Source organism: Myotis nattereri (assembly GCF_964212035.1).
Source record: "Myotis nattereri genome assembly, chromosome: 1".
NCBI classification, from domain to species: Eukaryota; Metazoa; Chordata; class Mammalia; order Chiroptera; family Vespertilionidae; genus Myotis; species Myotis nattereri.
Window position 1 is genome coordinate 137,569,249 of NC_138075.1, and position 21,835 is coordinate 137,591,083.

At 44.1% G+C, this 21,835-nt stretch overlaps 1 protein-coding gene across 2 annotated transcripts in view; it reads right to left on the reverse strand.

The window, feature by feature from the left end:
- PIP4K2A (phosphatidylinositol-5-phosphate 4-kinase type 2 alpha) overlaps nucleotides 1-21,835 on the reverse strand; it is a 177,044-nt gene that overhangs the window by 56,576 nt on the left and 98,633 nt on the right. For both annotated transcript variants that reach the window (XM_081104006.1, XM_081104007.1), the window contains exons 3-4: nucleotides 21,607-21,703; nucleotides 2,876-3,028 (exon numbers count right to left, since the gene is read on the reverse strand). In XM_081104006.1, the coding sequence (XP_080960132.1) occupies nucleotides 2,876-3,028; nucleotides 21,607-21,703 (250 nt within the window). The remainder of the gene's footprint in view (nucleotides 1-2,875; nucleotides 3,029-21,606; nucleotides 21,704-21,835) is intronic.

Below are 21,835 nucleotides of genomic sequence, written 5' to 3' on the forward strand. Positions count from 1 at the left end.
GTGATTTCTCAATCACTAAGACCCTTTAAACTCTATTTAAAATAATATTTATAAAAAGAAAGAAAAATGTAAATGTTAGATAAATCAGACTATTCTGGTTAAGGAACACATCAAGAAAATAACTATTTTGTCATAGTGAAATGAAAGAAACTCTTCAGTACTTGAAAGCCCCTGGAGCGTGTTAATAGACTTATTTTGATCCCCAATGTGCTTCAAGTAACACTTACATGTGTCACACCTGCGTGTGAGCTCACAGTAACTACCGCAGAGAAAATGTTTCAAATTGTGATGTCTGTAAAGTCAAAAAATTCTGATTCAAAGCTGTCCTCAAGAAGTTGCTGTTTAAACTTATGTGTCATTTTATTAGAATGGTATCAGGCATTTATCAGAATATGTTTTCACCAGCCATTGAGGTATCTCTTTGCTTTGAAAGTTCTGAGACAATTTTAAAAAGTGTAAAAATAATGCACTATGTTTCAGAGGAGGAGAAATGAAACACTGGACAGTTTAAAGGGTCACTGATTACATGCTGCATCCTGTGACTCAACTTACTCAGCAGCCATTAATTCGCCAGTGTTTTCCCCCTCACAAGCACTATCCTGGCACTCTAAACCTTCCTTCATAATAGGCAACAGCATGAGCGCCGGAGAACGAGTTTCAAAAGGAGCAGATGTTATAAATGATTTGTTAGAGTTAAATGAATTTAGAGGCTGACTAATGTTTTCAGAAGACAAACTAGGGGTGGCTCTAAGTTTCCGGAAACAAAATATAGCTCAAGGATATTTATAGACTTTACTGCAAGCAAAATGCAATTGATCACATTTGCAAAGATTGGAAGAATAAGCGACTGCCAAGAAATACTCATGATGTTAGAGCAGTGATTTTCAACTGCTGTGCCACAAGAATTTTTAAAACATGCAGTACCTGGCTATTTAGTCAGGAGCACTGACCTCTTCTCAGATTGTTAAATTAAAAACAAACAAAAAAACAACAACAGCCAACACAACAGTAGCCATCCAGTGTGAATGGATCAAAATTATACCTGTTTTTTGTCAGATTGGCAAAAAATACATTATTGGGTGTGCCGAAGAGTTTTAGTAATTAGTTTATGTATGCCATGAGGTGAAAAAGATTGAAAAATCACTGGTTTACACCAGTGGTGAGCAAACTCATTAGTCAACAGAGCCAAATATCAACAGTACGACGATTGAAATTTCTTTTGAGAGCCAAATTTTTTAAACTTAAACTATATAGGCAGGTACATTGTTATTAACTTAATTAGGGTACTCCTAAGGCTTAGGAAGAGCCACACTCAAGGGGCCAAAGAGCCGCATGTGACTCGCGAGCCGCAGTTTGCCAACCACGGGACACAATCAGGGCCCAGAGCATTTTATTTTGAATGCCCTCTGTGATAATCAGTCTTTATTCTGTGAGGGGGATTTGAAGCTGTTTAGGTAGAAAGAAACCGAAGCAGGACTCTAAAAGCATGTGCGAGCGTTCAAAACACCAGTTCTGAAGATGATTGCTGCCATGTGGCAAGCGACGGTCATAGTCATGCCGTAAGACTGCAGTTTCTCGAGATGACATAGTTGTTACTGGCTATTGTCGTACGACTCGGTAACAACTACCATCGCCATGTACTGAGCACCTTGTGTATGGCAGATGCTATCAGTCCCCACCCCCCGCGCCCCGCCCCCCTCCTCCCGTTTAAACTTTAGGACTCGTTTTCGTTGTTGTTATCTCCACTGCATACATGGAAACACGGAGGCTGCAAAGACCAGAAGTCATACGGTTAGTACCTGGCAGAGCTGGGATTTGAACCTGGGTTTGTCTGACACTGGACTTCATGCTCTTACTACATAGTCAGTAAGGCATCTCACAGCTCTACTAGGACCTGGGAACATGTGCTCCACCAGGTAACTTGCAGTGCAATTTATTCATTCTTGAGGGGAGGGAATAGAAGGGAGGAAGGGAGGGTGGGAGGCAGGGTGGGAAGGAAGAAGGGACTGCTGCTCCCAAGAGTAGTTTCATTCTTTCCCCAGGTGATTATGAAGAACTAATGCTGAAGGGTGAAAATGAAAGAATAGAGTGTGAGTGGGGACCAGGCAGAAAAAGACTAGTGAAAGCAGGATATAGGATTTGGAGGTGTAAATGGATAAATACGCACAGGTCAACACCTAACTTCTGATGTGTGCAAAAGACTTTTGAACTGCTGCCAAATCTTAAGCTGAGCGATTTTAAAATCAGGACGGCAAACATCGAAACTATTATACAGGAGAGTATTTAGATTAAAAGCATTATATTAATAACTAATCATCTTCAGAGGATAAGCATTCCTAAATGTTAACTGTCAGTAATCTGGCCACAGTACTTTTTAAAAAGCCCAGCTAGCCTGACCTGTGCGGCAACCTATGAACCAGGAAGTCATGGTTTGATTCCTGGTCAGGGCACATACCAGGGTTTCAGGCTCAGTCCCCAGTAGGGGGCATGCAGGAGGCAGCCGATCAATGATTCTCTCTCATCATTGGTTGTTTCTATCTCTCCCTCTCCCTTCCTCACTGAAAGCAACAAAAATATTTTTTTTTTTAAACCTGCTAACTTTATTTTGCAACCAAGGTACATGCCCTTGACCGGAATCGAACCTGGGACCCTTGAGTCCGCAGGTCGACGCTCTATCCACCAAGCCAAACCGGTTAGGGCAAAAAATTTTTTTTAAAAAATAAAATAAATAAAAAGCCCAGCTAGAGGCAATTTTGATGCCAAATGTGTTCTCATCACTTCCTGACGATGTATTTAATATTTAAATCTTTGGTCTTGATGATCAGAAGTCATGAATGTTAACCTTTTCAGAGTTTCAAATATAAAGAAAAATTACCTGGTGGTATTTTTTCAGGATGTTGTGCATTTCAGCCACATCTTCACTCGTAATGGTCTTGATGATGTATCTTTTGTCGTAGGATGTGTGGAATCGGGCTCCGCTGCGTGCCTGGGAATCGTTGGGCAGGGGTGCGCTCCTGGTCAAGGAGTTCTTCCCGTTGGGATAAGTGGGAAGGAGAAAAGAGAACCAGTTAAAAACATGGCTTTCCGATTTCCAAACAATCTGTTGTCATCACAAATTTTCAAAAACATTTGTGTTTGGAAGAAATTGGTAAGTAGGATGACAACATTTTATATGCATCATAAATTAAAATGCTAGTCTTTCAAATGGAATGAAAACAGGGTGGGTCTGTATTATAATTCTAATGTCCTTAAAATAGGCTAATGTCTAGAATTACAATCAAAGTTATTTTGTTCACCTTGCAATTTTGTGAGTTGGGCAAAAGCCCAAATTTTCTTCTGAATAAAATTAGGTCCCAGTCATGAAAGAAAATTTTACATCACTGAGCGTTTCCTTAATGACAGGGATTCTGCCAAACATTAAGCACAGAGTACTTCTCCCAATTCTGATCTCATCCTCATGAAACGGTTTCTATTAATATCACCATCATTTTATAGACGAGGAGATGGAGATCAGAAAGGTTTAACAACTTGGCAAAGGTCACAGAGCTAATAAGGGAAGAGCTAGGATTCCATCTAGTGCACTGGCTCATAACCCACGTTCTCAACTAGTAAACAACTCAATTAGTATACGCTGCTGCCTGCCACGTGCCCTGGGAGGAGCCCGGGCAGCGACATTCTACAATAGCTCCTCAGAAGATTCTAATTTGGCCCATTTTCCACCCCTGGCCATGTTTGGGAATTACTATCTTCTGAAGAGCAGACAAGGAGAGGCTGTGAGCAGGGGTTCTTCCAGTACCATTTCATCCTAGTATATGGCTCAGGCTATCGACACTGTAGCTCAGTGGTTCTCAACCTGTGGGTCGCGACCCCTTTGGTGGTCGAACGACCCTTTCACAGGGGTCGCCTAAGACCATCCTGCATATCAGATATTTACATTACGATTCATAACAGTAGCAACATTACAGTTATGAAGTAGCAACGAAAATAATTTTATGGTTGGGTCACAACATGAGGAACTGTATTTAAAGGGCCAGAAGGTTGAGAACCACTGCTCTAACTAGTAAGTCTACCCTTTCCTCCCAAGTAACTCTCCTGGTTGAATCTCCTGTTTTCTTATAGACTCCAGGCCCTCCCCAACCTTCTTGCACTGGCTCCCAGACTACTGGGATGAGCAAAGCCCCGGTATCCGAGGAGTCTGGTCTTCTCTGCCGACTGTGCACTTCAGAACTGACGCTCCTCCCCTGCCTGGCCCCACTGGGTTGCATTTGAGGGTTTCAAAGGCAAAGACTCCTTCTCTCTTCAGCTTCCTCTCTAAATGTGGGCATGCAAAAGCCCCAGTAAACCAAATGCTATCTACTTAAGGGGACACAGACATCTTTAGCGAGGCTGCAATATCACTGCATCAGGGGTTTTCAATGAAAGAGTTCCCTTTCTGTATAGTATTTTGTGTCTCTTTCACCTGTCCTTCCTTTCTAGATGAAACCCAACAGGATCCAGCCATATGAGGTGTGATTATATTGCAGTGGCACAGCTGTGCATGTGGGTCCTTTGTGAGCCGAGGGACGCTGGCCATGTGCTCGCTCTCATTTCCAAGGATGGGCCTTGGTACTGCCTGACACTACTCCCTGAGACAGTACATCTTGGACCAATGCAAGCAGGCACACCTCTAAAGTGCAGAGCCAATACTGCGACTTTCACTGAATTTGCTTTCCTTAGCTTATTAGAAGAATAAAGAATCAGTATAACTCCCAATGACTTTAAATAGCAGGATGTGGCAGAGTTAAATTATTCTTAAGATAACGAAATCCATTAGACAGACAGGATGGTGAAAACAATTTTCAGGATGAAGATGGCTGTATGAACAGGAGTTTATCAATTACGTTGCTTTTTCTAAAAAAGAAAAATCTCCTTTATACAAATTTCTCTGATTAAGATTCAAAGTGAATACTCCTTTAACACTAGAAACAAGCAATCATTGCTCTTGGCTGATAGCCTTTTCCTCCCAAACATTAATTTGTAAAAGGTATTCCAGATAAAACAAGAACACTAGGAATCGTAAGATTACAAATTACTTTCAGGCATAAAATCAAAGTAGGAACAATCAACTTTATGAGAGTCAAGCAGCCAGGTTATACATTTTATACAATTGATAATACCTGTAAACTAACTTATGGGAGGGTGGGAAACAGTACAGGATAACTACATTCAGCAAAGGACAGAATTACAGCAGCATCCGGTGCATAGGTGGCTTTCTTAGGCATATTAGATATGAAAGTATAATGTTCTGTCACAGATCAATGGGATAGAATAAAATTGAAAGCTGCACCATCAGTGCGTCTCAAACTTTAATGAGTAACCAAATCACCTGGGCTGGGGTCATGTTAAATTGCAGATTCTGATCCAACAGGTTTCGGGGGGCGGGGGGCATCTGAAGAAGCAGATGACGCTGACAGACTGTGTCTTTGGACCACATGTGAGAACCAAGAGTTCCTGAATTGTGGCCACGATGTGTTTCATCTGGAGCAGCGTGTGCAGTCTCTGCATTAAGTGTGCTATAAGTACAGACTTACCTGAATAAACGCCTTTCCTATTATATCCTGCCCAACTCTGGTTTCATTAAAATGAGAAACTTTAAAGTAAAGAATAATTCATTGTATTAATTCACTAAAGAAATGTCTAATTATACTGACTATGCTGAAGGTAACGCATGGATTTAAAAAGGGCCAGAATGCATACTAACATAATGTCACAATTCCTCAGCTTACCTGCTACCTCCTTCCAAATCCTTTGCCTTTCCTTCCAGTTTCTAAGACATTGATAATTATTTATTACAGATTTTCCATATGGATATTGGCCATATCTTAATCTTGGGATATTAACAACTTATAAATGCTAATCTTGATTTTGCTTCAATTTTTCAATAATCACATTAGTCCCATCCCACAATATCTACTTCCAGTGTGTGGAGGAATGGTTTTAAGGCTTTTAGTTGTCAAATAATCTGTAGTGTCAGGAACAGATATTTTGTTAAATTTAGAATGCACGTTTTACAATCACTATGAATAAAAAAATGTATGCGTCAAACTTACTGAAAGCCTCAGACAAGCAGAAAATCAGAAGAGTAAGCACAGTTGCACACAAAATGCATGATCCCTGGAATGATTCTAAGGCCTGGAAGAATGCAACTCATTATTTCCCATTTATTTTCACATTCCTGTGAGACAGAAAAAGCCAGGTGTATTTTCCTACTTGAAGGTAACGAAACTGGAGTATAGCAGAGTCAAATCATATCATATGCCTACGGCTCCTGCCTAAAGCTTCCTCTGAGGTAAGCAAAGAGAGCAATTTATAAAGACAAGACTAAACTTTTGCCATTACGTAACATCATAATCATAGACTTTTTGTAGCCTTTGAAGTGAGGCAGAAGTGTTGGCTTGTTTGTGTTAAAGGCAGTGCTCTGTAATGGCGGGGTGCGGCCTGGCACCTAGGACATGCTTCGCCACTCGTCTTCCCTGGGATGTGTCATGGTCTCCTTGAGCCTGTTTCTGGGCTTGAAACATGATGGAATAAGCCCAGGGGAGAGGGTGGGCTAAATCAGATCTCTACTTCAGGGTTTTTAATCCCTCTAAAAATGTAACCCCTCGGAGACACAGCACACTGCTCTGGGGCTGCTGGGCAGTGCGGACCTCAGAAGGCGATTCGATGTTTCCCAAGGAAAGTCCACTCAGAAGAGAGCCCAACCATCATCTCCGCGGGGCATAATGATGGTTCAGGACATCTGGGCCAAGATTAAAGAGAGGATGACAACAGTGCTCAGAGCAGCATGAAAATAACACTTCATAGATTCCAGATGTACTCAGGGCAAGAATGAGAAAACGAGCTAAGGAAAGGGGGTCAGGGTATGTATGAAAATAGTCATACATACAATAGTTTCATCTAGTGAAACTGAATATTGAAACTCATATTGAAACTCATCAGTGTTCTTTGTTCTGTCACAAAGGAAAAATGAACCACAGCATCATACAGGTTGGACAAGCTTGGGAGGCCAGGAGGACAAAGCCCTGAGAAGAAACAGAGCTTGAGAGTGATCTATGGAGCCGCCAAGGGGTCCCGCTATGTGTAAATAAATCTCATAATCAAAGAGCATGATAGTTGGAAACAACCATGGAGATGATTCCAAACCACTCAATTTACAGCTCAGAAACCAGAAACCGGAGTGGGAATGACTTGCTGTCTGAGCTTGTTAGGGTGGAGTGGGACAGAGCAGCCGGCCTCCCCCCCACACCACCGCTGCCTCCCTGCCCGGCCTGAGAGTATGCTGGGCATTATGATGGGATTGTTGGTATAGATTTCTGTGTGGAGTCAAATACCCTCTAATCACAATTCAGTGCCTGAGCCAGCTGGCAAAACCACCAAACTTGTCTTTAAGTTTTCAATTTTGCCAAGTAAAACGCGAAGAACACCATCAAGAGCAGCCTCAGTGCTAATGTAGTCAGAGTCCTTAATTTATGCTTTTATTACCACGTGTACAAATCTACCTTGAGTGGGTCTAGGACTGTTCATTACCTGCCTTTACCTGAGGCAGGCAGGATCAGGAGCCACCTTCTCGAGACAAGAGCTGAGGCAGATGTGTGTTTGCGGGGCAAGGCTTCAGAGCAGGAAAATGAGGCGCTGCTGAGCTCAGGGCTAGAGTCAGACGGTTCACAGGGCACAGGCAGGGCTGAAAGATGCCTCGTCCGCAGGATTTCCTGCGTCCTGCGCCCGTGGTGACAATCCTACGAACCCTTCATCTCTCTCACCACAGGGCCCAGTTCACCATGTCTGGTTTAATTAGTTCACATGCCTACGAATAGTTGGAGGTTTTCATTTTCTTTTGGTCACTGGCTTTTATCTTTACTAGTAGAAGACTCTCCCATCTTCTGTCTTTCCCTTGTTTAGATTGTGTGGGTTTTCTTGGCAAAGAATGCCAAGGTTGAAAGGAGTAATCTTTTATATTGGGAATGCTGAAGTGGTTGGGGGTTTGGGGGGGTGGAAGGGGTAGGGAAGCAACATAAAAAAAAAAAAGACAAAATTTGCAAGTTAGAACAAGATCTGCATGGAAGCAAGAAGTTCTGGTCCAAGGCACCATTTAAAAAAATTGTTTATCTTAACCACCCTAAGTCTGAGATGAAGACCTGATCCAACCAAGGGCCTAAAAAGCAACATTTAAAGGACTGGTTTAGTCATCTTCAAGATAATTCCATTTCCAAACTCTAATGTTCACTTTTGGGTTTTGTGTGTGTGTGTGTTTTTTAATGTTCATTTTCAAGAGCCCTTACCCCTACTTACCTGTCTGTCTTTATGAGAAAGCTACCAGGTAAAATTACCCAGTGAAATCTACCTGGGGTTTGGAGAGGTTTACTCTCTTTAGAAAACAAACTCCTTGTCAGAGGCAAAGCTTAGAGAGTTCTATGTTCTGTAGCATGGTGACATTTTAAACATGTAAAACCTGGGTCCTCAGTTTGAGAAGTGTGCATGTGCTATGTGGATATTTGGGGCCAAAGTCACAACACAACAAAGGCAATCCAGGGCTTACTCAATGTGTGAAATCCTGGCCTTCTGCAAGGTCCTAATATACCTCCCCAAGTCTAGAAGCCCTCAGAAGAGAACACATTCACAAACCCACCAAGTGTACACTCATCAGCATGTCCTGGACATCGTGCTGAACTTCAGAACCACCTCGCCACATGAAGTATAGCTTATTCATACTTCTATTTAGTTCATTCATATGTTCTCAGGCTCATATTGCCCTAAGCAGAGGCCTGGTGACCTTTCAAGTTTCAGAGTCCTGATGATGAAGACAGAGACCCAGAGCATGGATCAGGCATAGGAGCCTTAGACGTCAGGAATGCGACTTTGGGCAAGTCATTTAAGCTCTTTGTGGCTCAAGTTTCCACATCTGTAGAAAGGTAGTAATAATGAGAATAATAATCATCATCACCATCAAAAGTTTGGGGGTTAAATGAGATAATATACAAAGTTTTCATAATAGTGCCTGGAATACAGTAGTATTCAATAAATTTTAGCTACTATTATAAAAAGCAAATTTTACCTTGAAAGGTAATGAGAGATGCAGATCAATATTAATGAGTTATTCTGCAAGTGGTAAGATAAAAATAAAGAAAAACTTGTAGAAGAGAAACCAAGATGGCGGCATAGGTAAACACCGGAGTTTGCTGCCTCGAACAACCACTTCAAAAATACAACTAAAAGACAGAACGGACATCATCCAGAACCACAGGAAGGCTGGCTGAGTGCAAGTTCTACAACTAGGAGGAAAGAGAAAAACATACTGAGACTCAGAGGAGGCGCAGTGCTGAAGTAAAATACTAAGGTGCGGAGTGCATGCGGAGCGGGCTGGCGGCTGAGGGCGCGGTTGTCGTTTTCAATCGGGAGGGAGTCTCAGGCTCTGAGCTCCAGTTCCAGGCGAGTCTCTAGGGACCCAGACTCATACGGGAGAAGTGGGACTGTCTGGCATCGCTCAGAACCCTAGGGCAGCTTTCTCTCCCTGGGGCTTACAGAGATTACTGGGACACTGAGAAGCAGAGCCTCTGAGGGCAAGACTGAGAGCAGCCATAATTGCTAACCCCGCCCTGTTGATCCCGTGGGACCTGCCCTGCCCAAGCCCTGCAGGGAGACTTTTGCTGGATAGCCTCAGGCAAAGGCTAGATTAGCACCTCCCTAGAGATCCAGGAGCCAGGAAGCACAGAGGTCAGAGTGGGACCATCCAGTTTGCAGCTCCGTGGAACCATAAAAGACACACTCAGGGGGCAGACTCAGTGAACACCAGAGCCCCATTGAAGCAAGTCTAGCCCCAGAGGGGTGTCTCCAGCACAGAAGTTCTCCCACTGCAGACACAGCTGATTCTCACAGCCAATTGGCCTGGAGGTCAATTCCTCCCAGTGATAACTACAACAATCAAGGCTTAACTACAACAAGACTGTGCACAAAGCCCACAAGGGGGTGCACCAAGAGTGTCTACCTCAGGTAATTGGGACACTTAGCACACAAAGGCACTCTATCAACACAGCGAAGCATAAAAAATGCCGAGACAAAGGAATGACACAAACAACAGAATTGGAGGAAAGCAAATTGTTGGATATAGAGTTCAAAACCACACTTTTAAGGTCTTTAAAGAACTGGCTAGAAGCCGCCGATAAATTTAATAAGGCCCTCAAAAAGACTGGTGAGACCGCCGATAAATGTAGTGAGATCCTCAAGAAATCTAATGAGGCCCTCGATGTTGTGATAAAGAACCAACTAGAAATTAAGCATACACTGACTGAAATAAAGAATATTATACAGACTCCCAACAGCAGACCAGAGGGTTGCAAGAATCAAGTCAAAGATTTGAAATATGAAGAAGCAAAAACACCCAACCGGAAAAGCAAAATGAAAAAAGAATCCAAAAATACAAAGATAGTGTAAGGAGCCTATGGGACAGCTTCAAGCATACCAACATCCGAATTATAGGGGTGCCAGAAGATGAGAGAGAGCAAGATATTGAAAACCTATTTGAAGAAATAATGACAGAAAACTTCCCCTACCTGGTGAAAGAAATAGACTTACAAGTCCAGGAAGCACAGAGAACCCCAAACAAAAGGAATCCAAAGAGGACCACACCAAGACACATCATAATTAAAATGCCAAGAGCAAAAGACAAAGAGAGAATCCTAAAAGCAGCAAGAGAAAGAAACTCAGTTACCTACAAGGGAGTACCCATACAACTGTCAGCTGATTTCTCAACAGAAACTTTGCAGGCCAGAAGGGAGTGGCAAGAAATATTCAAAGTGATGATTACCAAGAACCTACAACCAAGACTACTTTATCCAGCAAAGCTATCATTCAGAAGTGAAGGCCAGATAAAGAGCTTCACAGATAAGAAAAAGCTAAAGGAGTTCATCACCACCAAACCAGTATTATATGAAATGCTGAAAGGTATCCTTTAAGAAGAGGAAGAAGAAGAAAAAGGTAAAGATACAAATTATGAACAACAAATACACATCTATCAACAAGTGAATCTAAAAATCAAGTGAATAAATAATCTGATGAACAGTATGAACTGGTGATTGTAATAGAATCAGGGACATAGAAAGGGAATGGACTGACTATTATTAGGGGGGGGAAAGGGGTGTGGGGGTGAGGGAAGAGATTGGACAATAATCGTGCACCTATGGATGAGGACAGTGGGTGGGGAGTGAGGGCGGAGGGTGGGGTGGGAACTGGGTGGAGGGGAGTTATGGGGGGAAAAAGAGTAACTAATGTAATAATATGAACAATAAAGATTTAATTGAAAAAAAAAAAAGAAAAACTTGTAGAATGAGTTCTTCCAATTAGCTCTGGGTTCCTTTCCCTGACCCCAGCCAAACCTCAGTCTGAACCCAGTGAAAATTGAGACTGACATACTTTTACAGGCTATTTTCTACAGCCCTCAATAATAACCATTTACATTTTTAAAAGAGTATTTAAATGTGTGTGTGGGGAGGGAGGGGGAGCAGTGAGCAGTGAGCAGGAGCAGGCATGGGCTAAATGAGACAGAGGGATTGAGGAGAGAGTCTGGGCTTTGGAAAAGCACCTGGAAAATGATCGTCTAAGTCATTTGTTTAACCTGCTGGGCTACCACAAAATCCATAATCCCTTCAATGCAGCAGAGCCTTAAAAGGCTTTAATCAACCTTTAAATTATAGATGTAATGGAAATCTGAGAGTGTTTTGTTGCCTCCACTGCCCACAATAGTCACTTGTGGCCTGCCTTGACCACCTTTCTTGTCTTTTCAGGATTTCGGACCTCAGCATGCATGGTAGAAACAGGTTGAGTTAGAGGCCAAGTCAAGGGAAATGAGGCCTCTCAAGGATCCCTGCCCCCACCCTTTACTCTATTATCTGATCATCTGCAAACAAAGACAGTGGGGCATAATGGTCTCTAAGCTTTCTTGCTCTGATGAACATTCAGGAATAGTTATTGCTGGCAGTTTGTAGAGACTTAGGAAATGGACAATGATTTGCTATTAGTTTGAAGAAAAAAATGTAATGATAAATGTAAACACTGCAATAAAACATGCTCTATTCACTGGCTACCCTTTTCTTCTACACATTTGATAGTCTCATATTATAAAGTATGCAATTCTTTAAATTCACATGTTCTAAGTGGAAAAACTTTTTATCATAACTCTGTACCCTCAAGAAAAAGGTATCCAAGTCAATGGTGGAGGAAAAAGAAAGTAAGCATTCTTCTTCATAAAAGCTTTACTGAGATATAATTCTTATACCATACAACCCACCCATTTAAAGTGTATAAATCAACGACTTTTAGTATATTTACAAAGTTATACAGCCAGTACCACAGTGAATTTTAGAACATTTTATCACCTCAAAAAAGAAATCTGACAAAACAAATGAACAAAACAACACAGAAATGGCCGCATAGAAACAGAGGGCAAACTGATGGTTGCCAAAGGGGAAAGGGTTGGGGGGATGGATGAAAAAGGTAATAAGAGGTACAAACTTGCAGTTATAAACTATATAAGCTATAGGGATGTAGTGTACAGTACAAGGAATATGTCAATATTGCAATAACTTTGTACAGTGATAGATGGTTACTAGACTTATCAGGGTAATCACACTGTAAGGTATACAAATGTCAAATCACTATGTTGTACACCTGAAAATAATATAATATTGCATGTCAACTATCCTATCTAATAAAGAGGGAATATGCTAATTGACCCTCACACTGTCACAAAGATGGCAGTGCCCACAGCCAATAAGAAGGGAATATGTGAATTGACTGCCCCACCCTCAAAGATGGTGGGGCCTTCAGCCAATAAGGAGGGAATATGCTAATTGACTGCCCCGCCCTCAAAGATGGTGGAGCCCACAGCCACAAGATGGCGGCACCCAGTCCCCTCAGCCCCACCTGGCGGCAGGCCTGGCTGCTCCATGCACCTGCCTCCGGAGTCCTCCAGTCCCCTCAGCCTCCCAACCGCCCAGGGCCGCCAGAGGCTCAGGTAACCAGGGCTGGCTAAGGCTTGCGCTGCTGGCAGTGGCAGCAGCAGAGGTGTGATGGAGCGTCGCCTTCCCCTGATCACCAGGTCGCCTCCTGCCCCTGAGGGCTCCCAGACTGTGAGAGGGGGCAGGCTGGGCTGAGGGACCCCCCATCAGTGCATGAATTTTCATGCACCTGTCCTCTAGTCCTATATAATAAAAGGCTAATATGCAAATAGACTGAATGGCGGAACAACCGAAACAACCAAACAACTGGTCACTATGACGTGCGCTGACCACCAGGGGGCGTGTGTAGAACATGGCAGGTGTTGGCAGCAGCAGGATGGTGGAGCAGGTGAGCAGGGGTGCCAGACCAAGGCAGGGCGCTGGTCATTGTCACTGGGGCGAACCTCTGGTGGTTACTGAAAATTCTTTGCTCCCACGTGCCATGGTCCTACCTGGCGCTCACACCTGCTGCTGGGGCCGGAGCCACCGCTTGCACCCATTGCCAGCGCCAGGCCCACTCGCACCCACAGCCAGCACCGGAGCTGCCGCTCACACCCACTGCCAGTGCCTGGCACTGGTCCCGATCACTCGGCGCCATCAACGGGTGCAAATGGCGGCTGCCTGCCCTGAGGGCTTCTCCAGCTCCCCCTGCTCCTGAGGGGTGATTGGGGCAGCAGCTCCTGCTCCCACCCACTGATGGTGCCGACCCCAATCGCCCCACGCTGTCAGCAGGTCTGAGTGGGGCCGGCGCTGTCAGCGTGAAGCAGTGGTGGCTGCAGGAGCAGGGCTGCCAGCAGACAGGGGATCAGGGGCCATGGCAGGAGGGGCTGGGCGGGGGCACAGAGGATGGGCTGAGACCCACCCCTATGCCTACTGCAGCCTCGCGGCCCACAGTTCCTTTCAAGGTGCATGAATTCGTGCACTGGACCCCTAGTACTTCAATTAAAAAAAAAAAAAGAATAAAAAGAAAACTGTACCCATTAGCAGTCACTCCCATTCTTCCCCACAGCCCCATAACTAGTGAGTCACTACTTTCTGTCTTACATATACTGGCCTATTCTGGACATTTCATATAAATGCAATCATACAATACACAGGTATTTGAGATTGGACCATTCTTCTTGCAAGTCCCTTGACCCACTGTGACATCTGGGATATCACAGGTGTCTCTGGTGAGTGTGGTGACATTGTGGGTGCTCTCTCTACTCAGTCCAGTGCAGTGGACACATTATAGCCCCGATATAGCTTCTTAGCGATGCGCCTAGGCTTGCTGGGGTATTGGGGATAAAATAAACTGTTTGACAAGCTATTAGATGAAGGGCAGGTAAGAACATGACAATTCAGTCCATTTTTGCCTATCCTGCCACTTGGTAAGTAAACTTATTTTTCACCACTTCCATCTTCTACAGCCAAACCCATTACTGATCTTACAATGTACCCTCTTTCAAATCTCAACAGCTCTGTTTGAATGCTGGTGCCATGTCAGCCCTCAGTGGGAAATAAAGCAAATAATGAGAGATGAAGCTCACTCTTCAATGGCCTTCCTACGTTTATAATTGGAAATTTATTGTCCTTTCCCTTGAGAAAGGGATTAATGGTGCTATCCTTCCTCCCCACTCCTCTAAAAGTCTGTACTGAAAATGTTTGTTTTTGCAGTGGGGCATCCAGGATTAGTGAGGCCCCCAGAAGGGTGTGGGACATTTAAAGGTCAATTTAATTAGCTCATTCTTATCACCAATCTTCCCTACCATAGCTCATAAAAATGTCACGATTTAGTAACCATAATGCTCCCCTGTACATTTTTTAAATACTCAAGCGTTTGGAATGTTTCTCTCAAACTACTCATATACTCTTATACACATTTTTCTCTTTTTTCCCCATTTTGATATGAATGTGTATATCTGCCAAAAATCATGTACAAAAAACTTCTTATTTTTAGTCAACAGAAAGGCCACTTCAAATCAGTGCTGCCATGCTCGACTGTATAAAGGCCACCGCTTTACAAAGGAACATGTCAACATTGTGTGTAAGAACCTAAGTGGCAGGCATCTACTCGAGGTGACAATAATAGATTCTGAGATTCACAGCTGAGGGCCTCCCTCATTTCACAGATGAGAAAATGGAGACCTACCAGGGCTAACTGACTGAATTAAGTCACAGCATCAGTCACTGAAGATCCCGGAAACAAACCAGCCTTCCAACTCCCAGGAAAATGTTCTTCTTCCTGACCGCGGCCACCTATTTCATGGACTTGAAATCTGGAAGCCAATCGCTGGCCTGCTGACTACTCAGGATTATGATTACATGCCTCACATCACACGGCCCAGGAGCCGAGCTGCCCAGACAAGGCTGCTTTCTGGGCCTGCGTTGGACATACTTTATCTGAGTGAGCACAGAGGGTCCTCTGACCCCGTCAGAGAGCTAAAGACCAACATGCTAACTTGAATATTATCATCAACAATTTATTAAATGCCCACTGTGTTCAAAGACCTGTGTTAAGCTCTTGGGGAAATTCAGAGAAAGCCTGGGCTGTGACCCCAGGCGCAGAAGGGCTTTCATTGTGCAGGGGAGCAAGACACAGCAATTCAACACTTATCAATAATGAAACAACCTAGGAAAGAAGAACACAAAAGTGAGAGGCAGTGACCAGCAGAGCAAGAAGCAGAGCTGCAAGAACTTCACAGAGCACCGTGCGACCACCTTTAAAAATCTCAAGGTTACAATGCCAGAGGCCTGGGTCAGGCTCATGATGAACAAATGTGGCATCTAACCTGGATAGGTGCTCCCTGTGCTAGTTCTTTGTTGAAAATCACAAGTCACAATCCAAAGTGCATTCAGGGGCAGGAAATGCAGGCAAACAGAGAGTCTGAGTTCCATGTGGGGTCAGAGGGGGGACAGTCTGTGGTGGGAAGAGTCATTGGTCCAACTCATAAGAAGGAGAAGCCCTGCCTGGGTGGCTCAGTTGGTTGGTGTGTTGTCCCATATACCAAAAGGTTTTGGGTTCTATTCCCCGTCAGGGCACATACCTAGGTTGTGGGTTTGATCCCTGGTAGGGGCCTGGACAGGAGGCAACCTATCGATATTTCTCTCACATGGATGTTTTGTGCACTCTCTCGCTCTCCCTCTTTCTCCCCCTTCCTCTCTCCATAAAAATATCAATGAAAACATATTCTCAAGTGAGAATTAAAAAATAAAAAAGCAGAGCTGAAAACTGGTTTGGTTCAGTGGATAGAGCGTCGGCCTGCGGACTGAAGGGTCCCAGGTTCGATTCCGGTCAAGGGCATGTATCTTGGTTGCGGGCACATCCCCAGTGGGAGATGTGCAGGAGGCAGCTGATCGATGTTTCTCTCTCATCGATGTTTCTAACTCTCTATCCCTCTCCCTTCCTCTCTGTAAAAAATCAATAAAATATATTAAAAAAAAAAAGAGAGAGACTTGTCTAGCCTTGGCCAGTGACTCAGTGGTTAGAGTGTCCACCTACAACCTAAAGGGTTGCAGGTTTGATTCCCGGTCAAGGGCACTTACCTGGGTTGCCCATCCCCATTCTTCCCTCCTCCAGCGACCTGCTCTCTCAATGTCTCAGGCTCTGACACCTCTGGCTCCTGCCCTTTGCTCTGGTGGCCCATCAGCCACCACTCCTGTCGCTGTACCCTTTCCCTGTCTTGTGGAGATGCTCTCTGCTCGACCCTGTCAGTGCCAAGTGTCCTGCTTCATGCCTCTTCTTCACTTGCTGGGGTATCGCATAGCCTAATTTCTGTCTCTCCGGCAACCTAGGTATGTGCCCTGACCAGGAATCAAACCCTTAACTTTCTGCTGCATGGGACGATGCTCCAACTGAGCCACATCGGCCGGGGCCACCACAATTACCTTTATAGAAAATCCAGACGCCATCACATCCCTGCCCCGTGTAAACCCGCAGGACTGCTCACACGCTTTAGAATCTGGTTGAGGTCCTCAGTTTCCACATCAACTGCTCCCTCTTTATCTCCACAATCCACCACCATCCAGTTGCTTCATTTTCCGGAGCTTCGTGGCCTCCATGTTGTGGCCCAGAAAGCTCGCTTCCCTTAGTGTGCCCACTCCAGCCCTCACTCCCGTTCTTCCATGGCGTTTCTTACGGGTCCGCCCAGAGCACTCACTCCAGTGCCCAGACCCACTTTTTTTGAGCCTGCAGCCCAGTAAACCAGCTGGACTCAATTCCTGTCCTCAGACAGTTTAAATTATATTTGGGAAAGCTGTATTTGAAAACATGGTGATAGACTTTATGTTATAGAGATACGGATAGATTTTTTTTCAAAGTTTAGTATATTCTGAAGGCCTTGACACTTTAGAATTTTATTTTTAAACCTGAAACAAGAGCATCAATAGTCTAAAACATTACCTCTTAAAATTATTTTAAAATTAGAATTATCTGTTACAAATAAAAAAAAGAAATGCATCAATTGAGAATAACGAGGGGCTCTTTTTTTTAATCTTCACCCAAGGATATGTTTATTGATTTTTAATGTTATCTTTTTTAGAGAAAGGGGAAATAAGGGAGAGAAAGAGAGAGAAAGAGAGAGAGAGAGAGAGAGAGAGAGAGAGAGAGGAGAGAGAGAAGGAGATTGGTTACTTCCCACATACACTTCCATGGGGGATTGAACCCACAGCCAACTGAGCCACACAGGCCAGGGCAGTAATGAGGGATTCTAATTCAGGAGATGCTATAGGGGAAAAGTAAACCTGATATTATCCTCTACAAAGAACAAGAAGGCTTGGTTTCCAATGCATTTAGGTTTAATTCATCATCTCCATCCTGTAAACTTTTTGGGTTCTGGTGGGCAATTCTCTCCCATAGTTCAGAAACTTTAACTGACGCCTCCATTTAATTTCCTGGAACTGTTATAGGGGGGTCTGATTCTCTGAGAAACAAGAAAGCAGATTTTCTTGAAAAACATTAAAAGTCAGGATGTCTGGGTTTCTGTAAACCTAATTAGCATCTAATACGAAATCTGGTATATAAGAGTTAACAAAAAAGAAAAAGGAATTCCTTCACCCTTTCTTCTCTTCTGCATTTCCTACAACGGTCTAGTAGAGCCTGACATGTAGTCACTCAAATAAACACACACTGAGTTGATAATTGTGCATGAAATCACCTAAGGGGACTAGAGCTTAAGGTGGCACTGTAGCTGCAGTAACAGTGGAGGCCTCTGTGGGAGCAGTCATTTTGAAAGATCTTATCTTAAAAGTATGGTAAGGGGGAGTCACATTGGCCCAACAATGATCAGAACACAATTCAACTTTGAGCATATTACAAACCAATGAAATAATTTTGTGAAGCACTAATCAATTGAACAAAGTTCTGAATCTGGAAGCACTGAGCAAATGCACACACACACACACAGGTTTATATATATGTACAGGTTAAGTGATACTGTTATTAAATGATGAATATTCTAGAACTGTTGCTTGAATTAGTCTTTAACAGCAAGAAAACAAAGCTTTCTTTTTAAAAGACAGGAAAGAAATCAAAACCCGAGGAAGGATACAAATGTTTATGGGGACAGCAAGAATGCTTTTTAATTACTGTAAGTTCACTGATAAGCGGTCAATGAGGTAGGCTAATTACTACGTTCTGCTTTTATCCGAGTGCTCAATAATGACTTTTTCAGGTGCAGGAAAAAGGCATTCACACACACAAGGCAGGTCAAGAACATTTATTCACTGGCTTTAATAGGAAGGTTTGAATATTAAATGAACCAGACAATGGAGCTCCTTGTGGCCACATTTATATAAAGCTGCTACATTCAAGCACTTCAGAAAAATAAACACAGCAAGGCAAAGGCAGCCCGAAGCCTGGCCCCCATCAGTGGTGCCTCCAATAGGTGAGGAGACCCCAGGCCACTGATCCTACTTTTCAAACCAGATTGGGAATTTGGTCCTACATGTGTCAGCTGGTACTTGTTACTAGTTCTGGCCATGATGAATGAAATGCCTGGCCAACAGTGAGTCCAAGTGCCAAGCAGCTGGGATGATGGGCCCCTCTGGTGACAGCCTAGCCCAGCCGTGGGCAAACTACGGCCCACGGGCCGGATCCGGTCCGCTTGAAATGAATAAAACTAAAAAGAAAAAAGACCGTACCCTTTTATGTAATGATGTTTACTTTGAATTTATATTAGTTCACACAAACACTCCATCCATGCTTTTGTTCCGGCCCTCCGGTCCAGTTTAAGAACCCATTGTGGCCCTCGAGTCAAAAAGTTTGCCCACCCCTGGCCTAGCCCCTCTGTCGCCTTCACCCCTACACCGTGCAGGGCCCTCGGGCACCCAGCCACAGCCAGTGTTGGCACAACCTCTTTCTTTTTTCCAGACAAAGTAGCCAACGAAGTGTGTTGAGTCCCACTGCTGACAAATTTTTAAGAGGTGCAGATACTGGGAAAGAAACACAGGATTGGGGAGGGAACGAGTATATCTCTGATTTATCAAAGATACTTTCAACACCCACAGTTGTTGTTTTTTATTTAATAAAAAATACAGTTGCCAAAGAGAAAGCCGCAATTTAAATGCCAAAAGCACCAGGCATGGCCGAGGAAAGGAGTGGTGTTCAAATGATTAATTATCCTCACACTGGCTCTCCTCTATCCTGCTCTCATGCTAAGAGCTTCACAGACTTGCCAATTAGTTAGTGTGAATCGCCCTCCACTTGCCTAATTTGCCTTCAAAGTTTGTACTCAGCAATTTGCATTTACTTAACTACCAGCTTACATGGTTTTTGGTTTTAGGGGGGGGGGGGGGGGAGGGAAGGAAAATCGCTCATTCCTTAGTATTTCAGTAACTAAACTGGTCACTTTAGGAAATTTTAAAAATTTCTTTTATCTGCTGCCGTCAGAACTCAGGATGTAATGGGCCCATTTTGGACCTCATTTAATAGGGCTGATTCGGAGAAGAAATACAAAGACTTCATTTTGGTAATGAATTAAGGAATCTAACAAGATTTTGTTGCTTAGGCCCTCAAAAGTTAGTTTCTGTGAAATGCGAGTATAAATGTTTTTGGTTTTTTTTATAAAAGAGGAGGGGACAAAGGGAGAAACACACCTGCATTTCCCACGGGCGAGTAGCCGCCCGAGACCTCAGTTACCAGCCGTTTGCTCCTTTTTAAAGGGCTCAGTTTATTTTCATGTGGCCTCCTCAGATGTAGCAACAGTTCTTAACTAATGTGGAATGGTTCCTTTTTATTTCATGCAAACCCTTTTTACTATTCCAAATTTGTTCTTTGAAAGTGACTTACTTTTTCAGCAGTACATTCCAAGTCTAAGTCTGATCTAGCTCTTCCTCTTAACACGTGAAGGTCAAACCTGAGCGATGTTGGCTCCGCCGCAGTTTTTCAAAGCCAACCAAGCGCCCACATCCTCCCTGTCACACTTCCCCCCACCCTCCGGGGCGCACCCAGCCTCTGCTCAGGAGCTGGGCCTCGGTGGGCAGCCAGGCCTGGTCCACCTGCAGCCCAAAGCATGGCGGCTGGAGGCTCCTCATGCCTGAGCCAGCAGTGAGGGAAGAAAAGGCCGGGCAGGGCGGGGAGGCCCGCAGAGCTTTAGGAAAGTGTAGTAACTCAGTTCGAATTGCCTTAGAGGCCGGATTCTTCAAGGGAAAATACAGGGTAAGCTGTGCTAACGTGTGAGGTCATCCAGGGTGGCAATATGGCACTTAATGCAGGATAAATTAGGCTTTCCCACTTAGGGCAAACGAGAGAAAGTGATTGCTGGACTTAAAGGATTTAAATAAGCCAGTCCTCTCACAGTACAATGAACAGACAGTCGTAAAAGGCCAGGAAGTAACCCTTGCATCTCCTAACATACGGTAGACTTCTGCTCCTATAGGAAATCCTTGGCTTTTCCGAATCTAGCTGGCTAAGCGTTAGGACACATGACCATGGGTCAGCAGATATGACAACACCATGAGAACCAGGCAAATACAGGGAGAAAAGCAGCAGTGCACTTTTGTCTGTGGGGGTACGAAGAGTGAAGGGCGTGTTCCCCAGGGCCATGCCCGGGACAGGTGGGCTCCCGATGGTGAGGGCAGTGTGCGGGAACAGTGCCATGCTGCACTGTGGTGCTCAAAGAGTGGCCTCTGACAAAAATGCTGTGGGCCAGAGGCAGCATTGGCCAATCTGAAAAGCAGCAAATCAGCACAAACAAGAATAGATTTCTCAGATTCCCAAGTGGCCTCTACCAATGTAGGAAATGCGAATTCCACGCACACATACACACTTGCCCAGGCTGGTGACACATACGCGGGCAGGAATGAAAAGGGATTTCTGCTGGTAGAGCCTCTGCCTCTGGAAATGAGGGCATGTGTAAGACCCTCGCGTGCCTGCTCTCTCCCCAAAGAATAATCCCTTTTCCTGCCGACGACTGAAAATATAGCACAGAGGGGTTCCTAACTGAAAGAGCCCCTTATTTCAGAAAAAAATCATTGAACATTAATACATAAACTAACAAGTACTATTATACATTGACTTGTAATGATAAAAACTCAGTCCTATCACACAGAGCGTGGAAAAATGAAGCCTGTTTGAAGCAACGTTACAAAAGCAACTCACCTGGAAATCCTGATCGTCGATTCCAAACCTCTCCCGCAGGTTTCGGAAGACCATCGGGCAGTATTCCTTAAACTTGAAATGGCTCGGCATGTTTTCTCTGGAACAGCATATTGTGAAAGCAAGCTCAGATATACAGAGTTAACCAGACTTGCATCTCCCACCAGCTAGTTCCATGAGTAGCCAAGGGAGTGCCTGGAGTTCCCTTCCCACAAAGGCACTTCCCAAAACC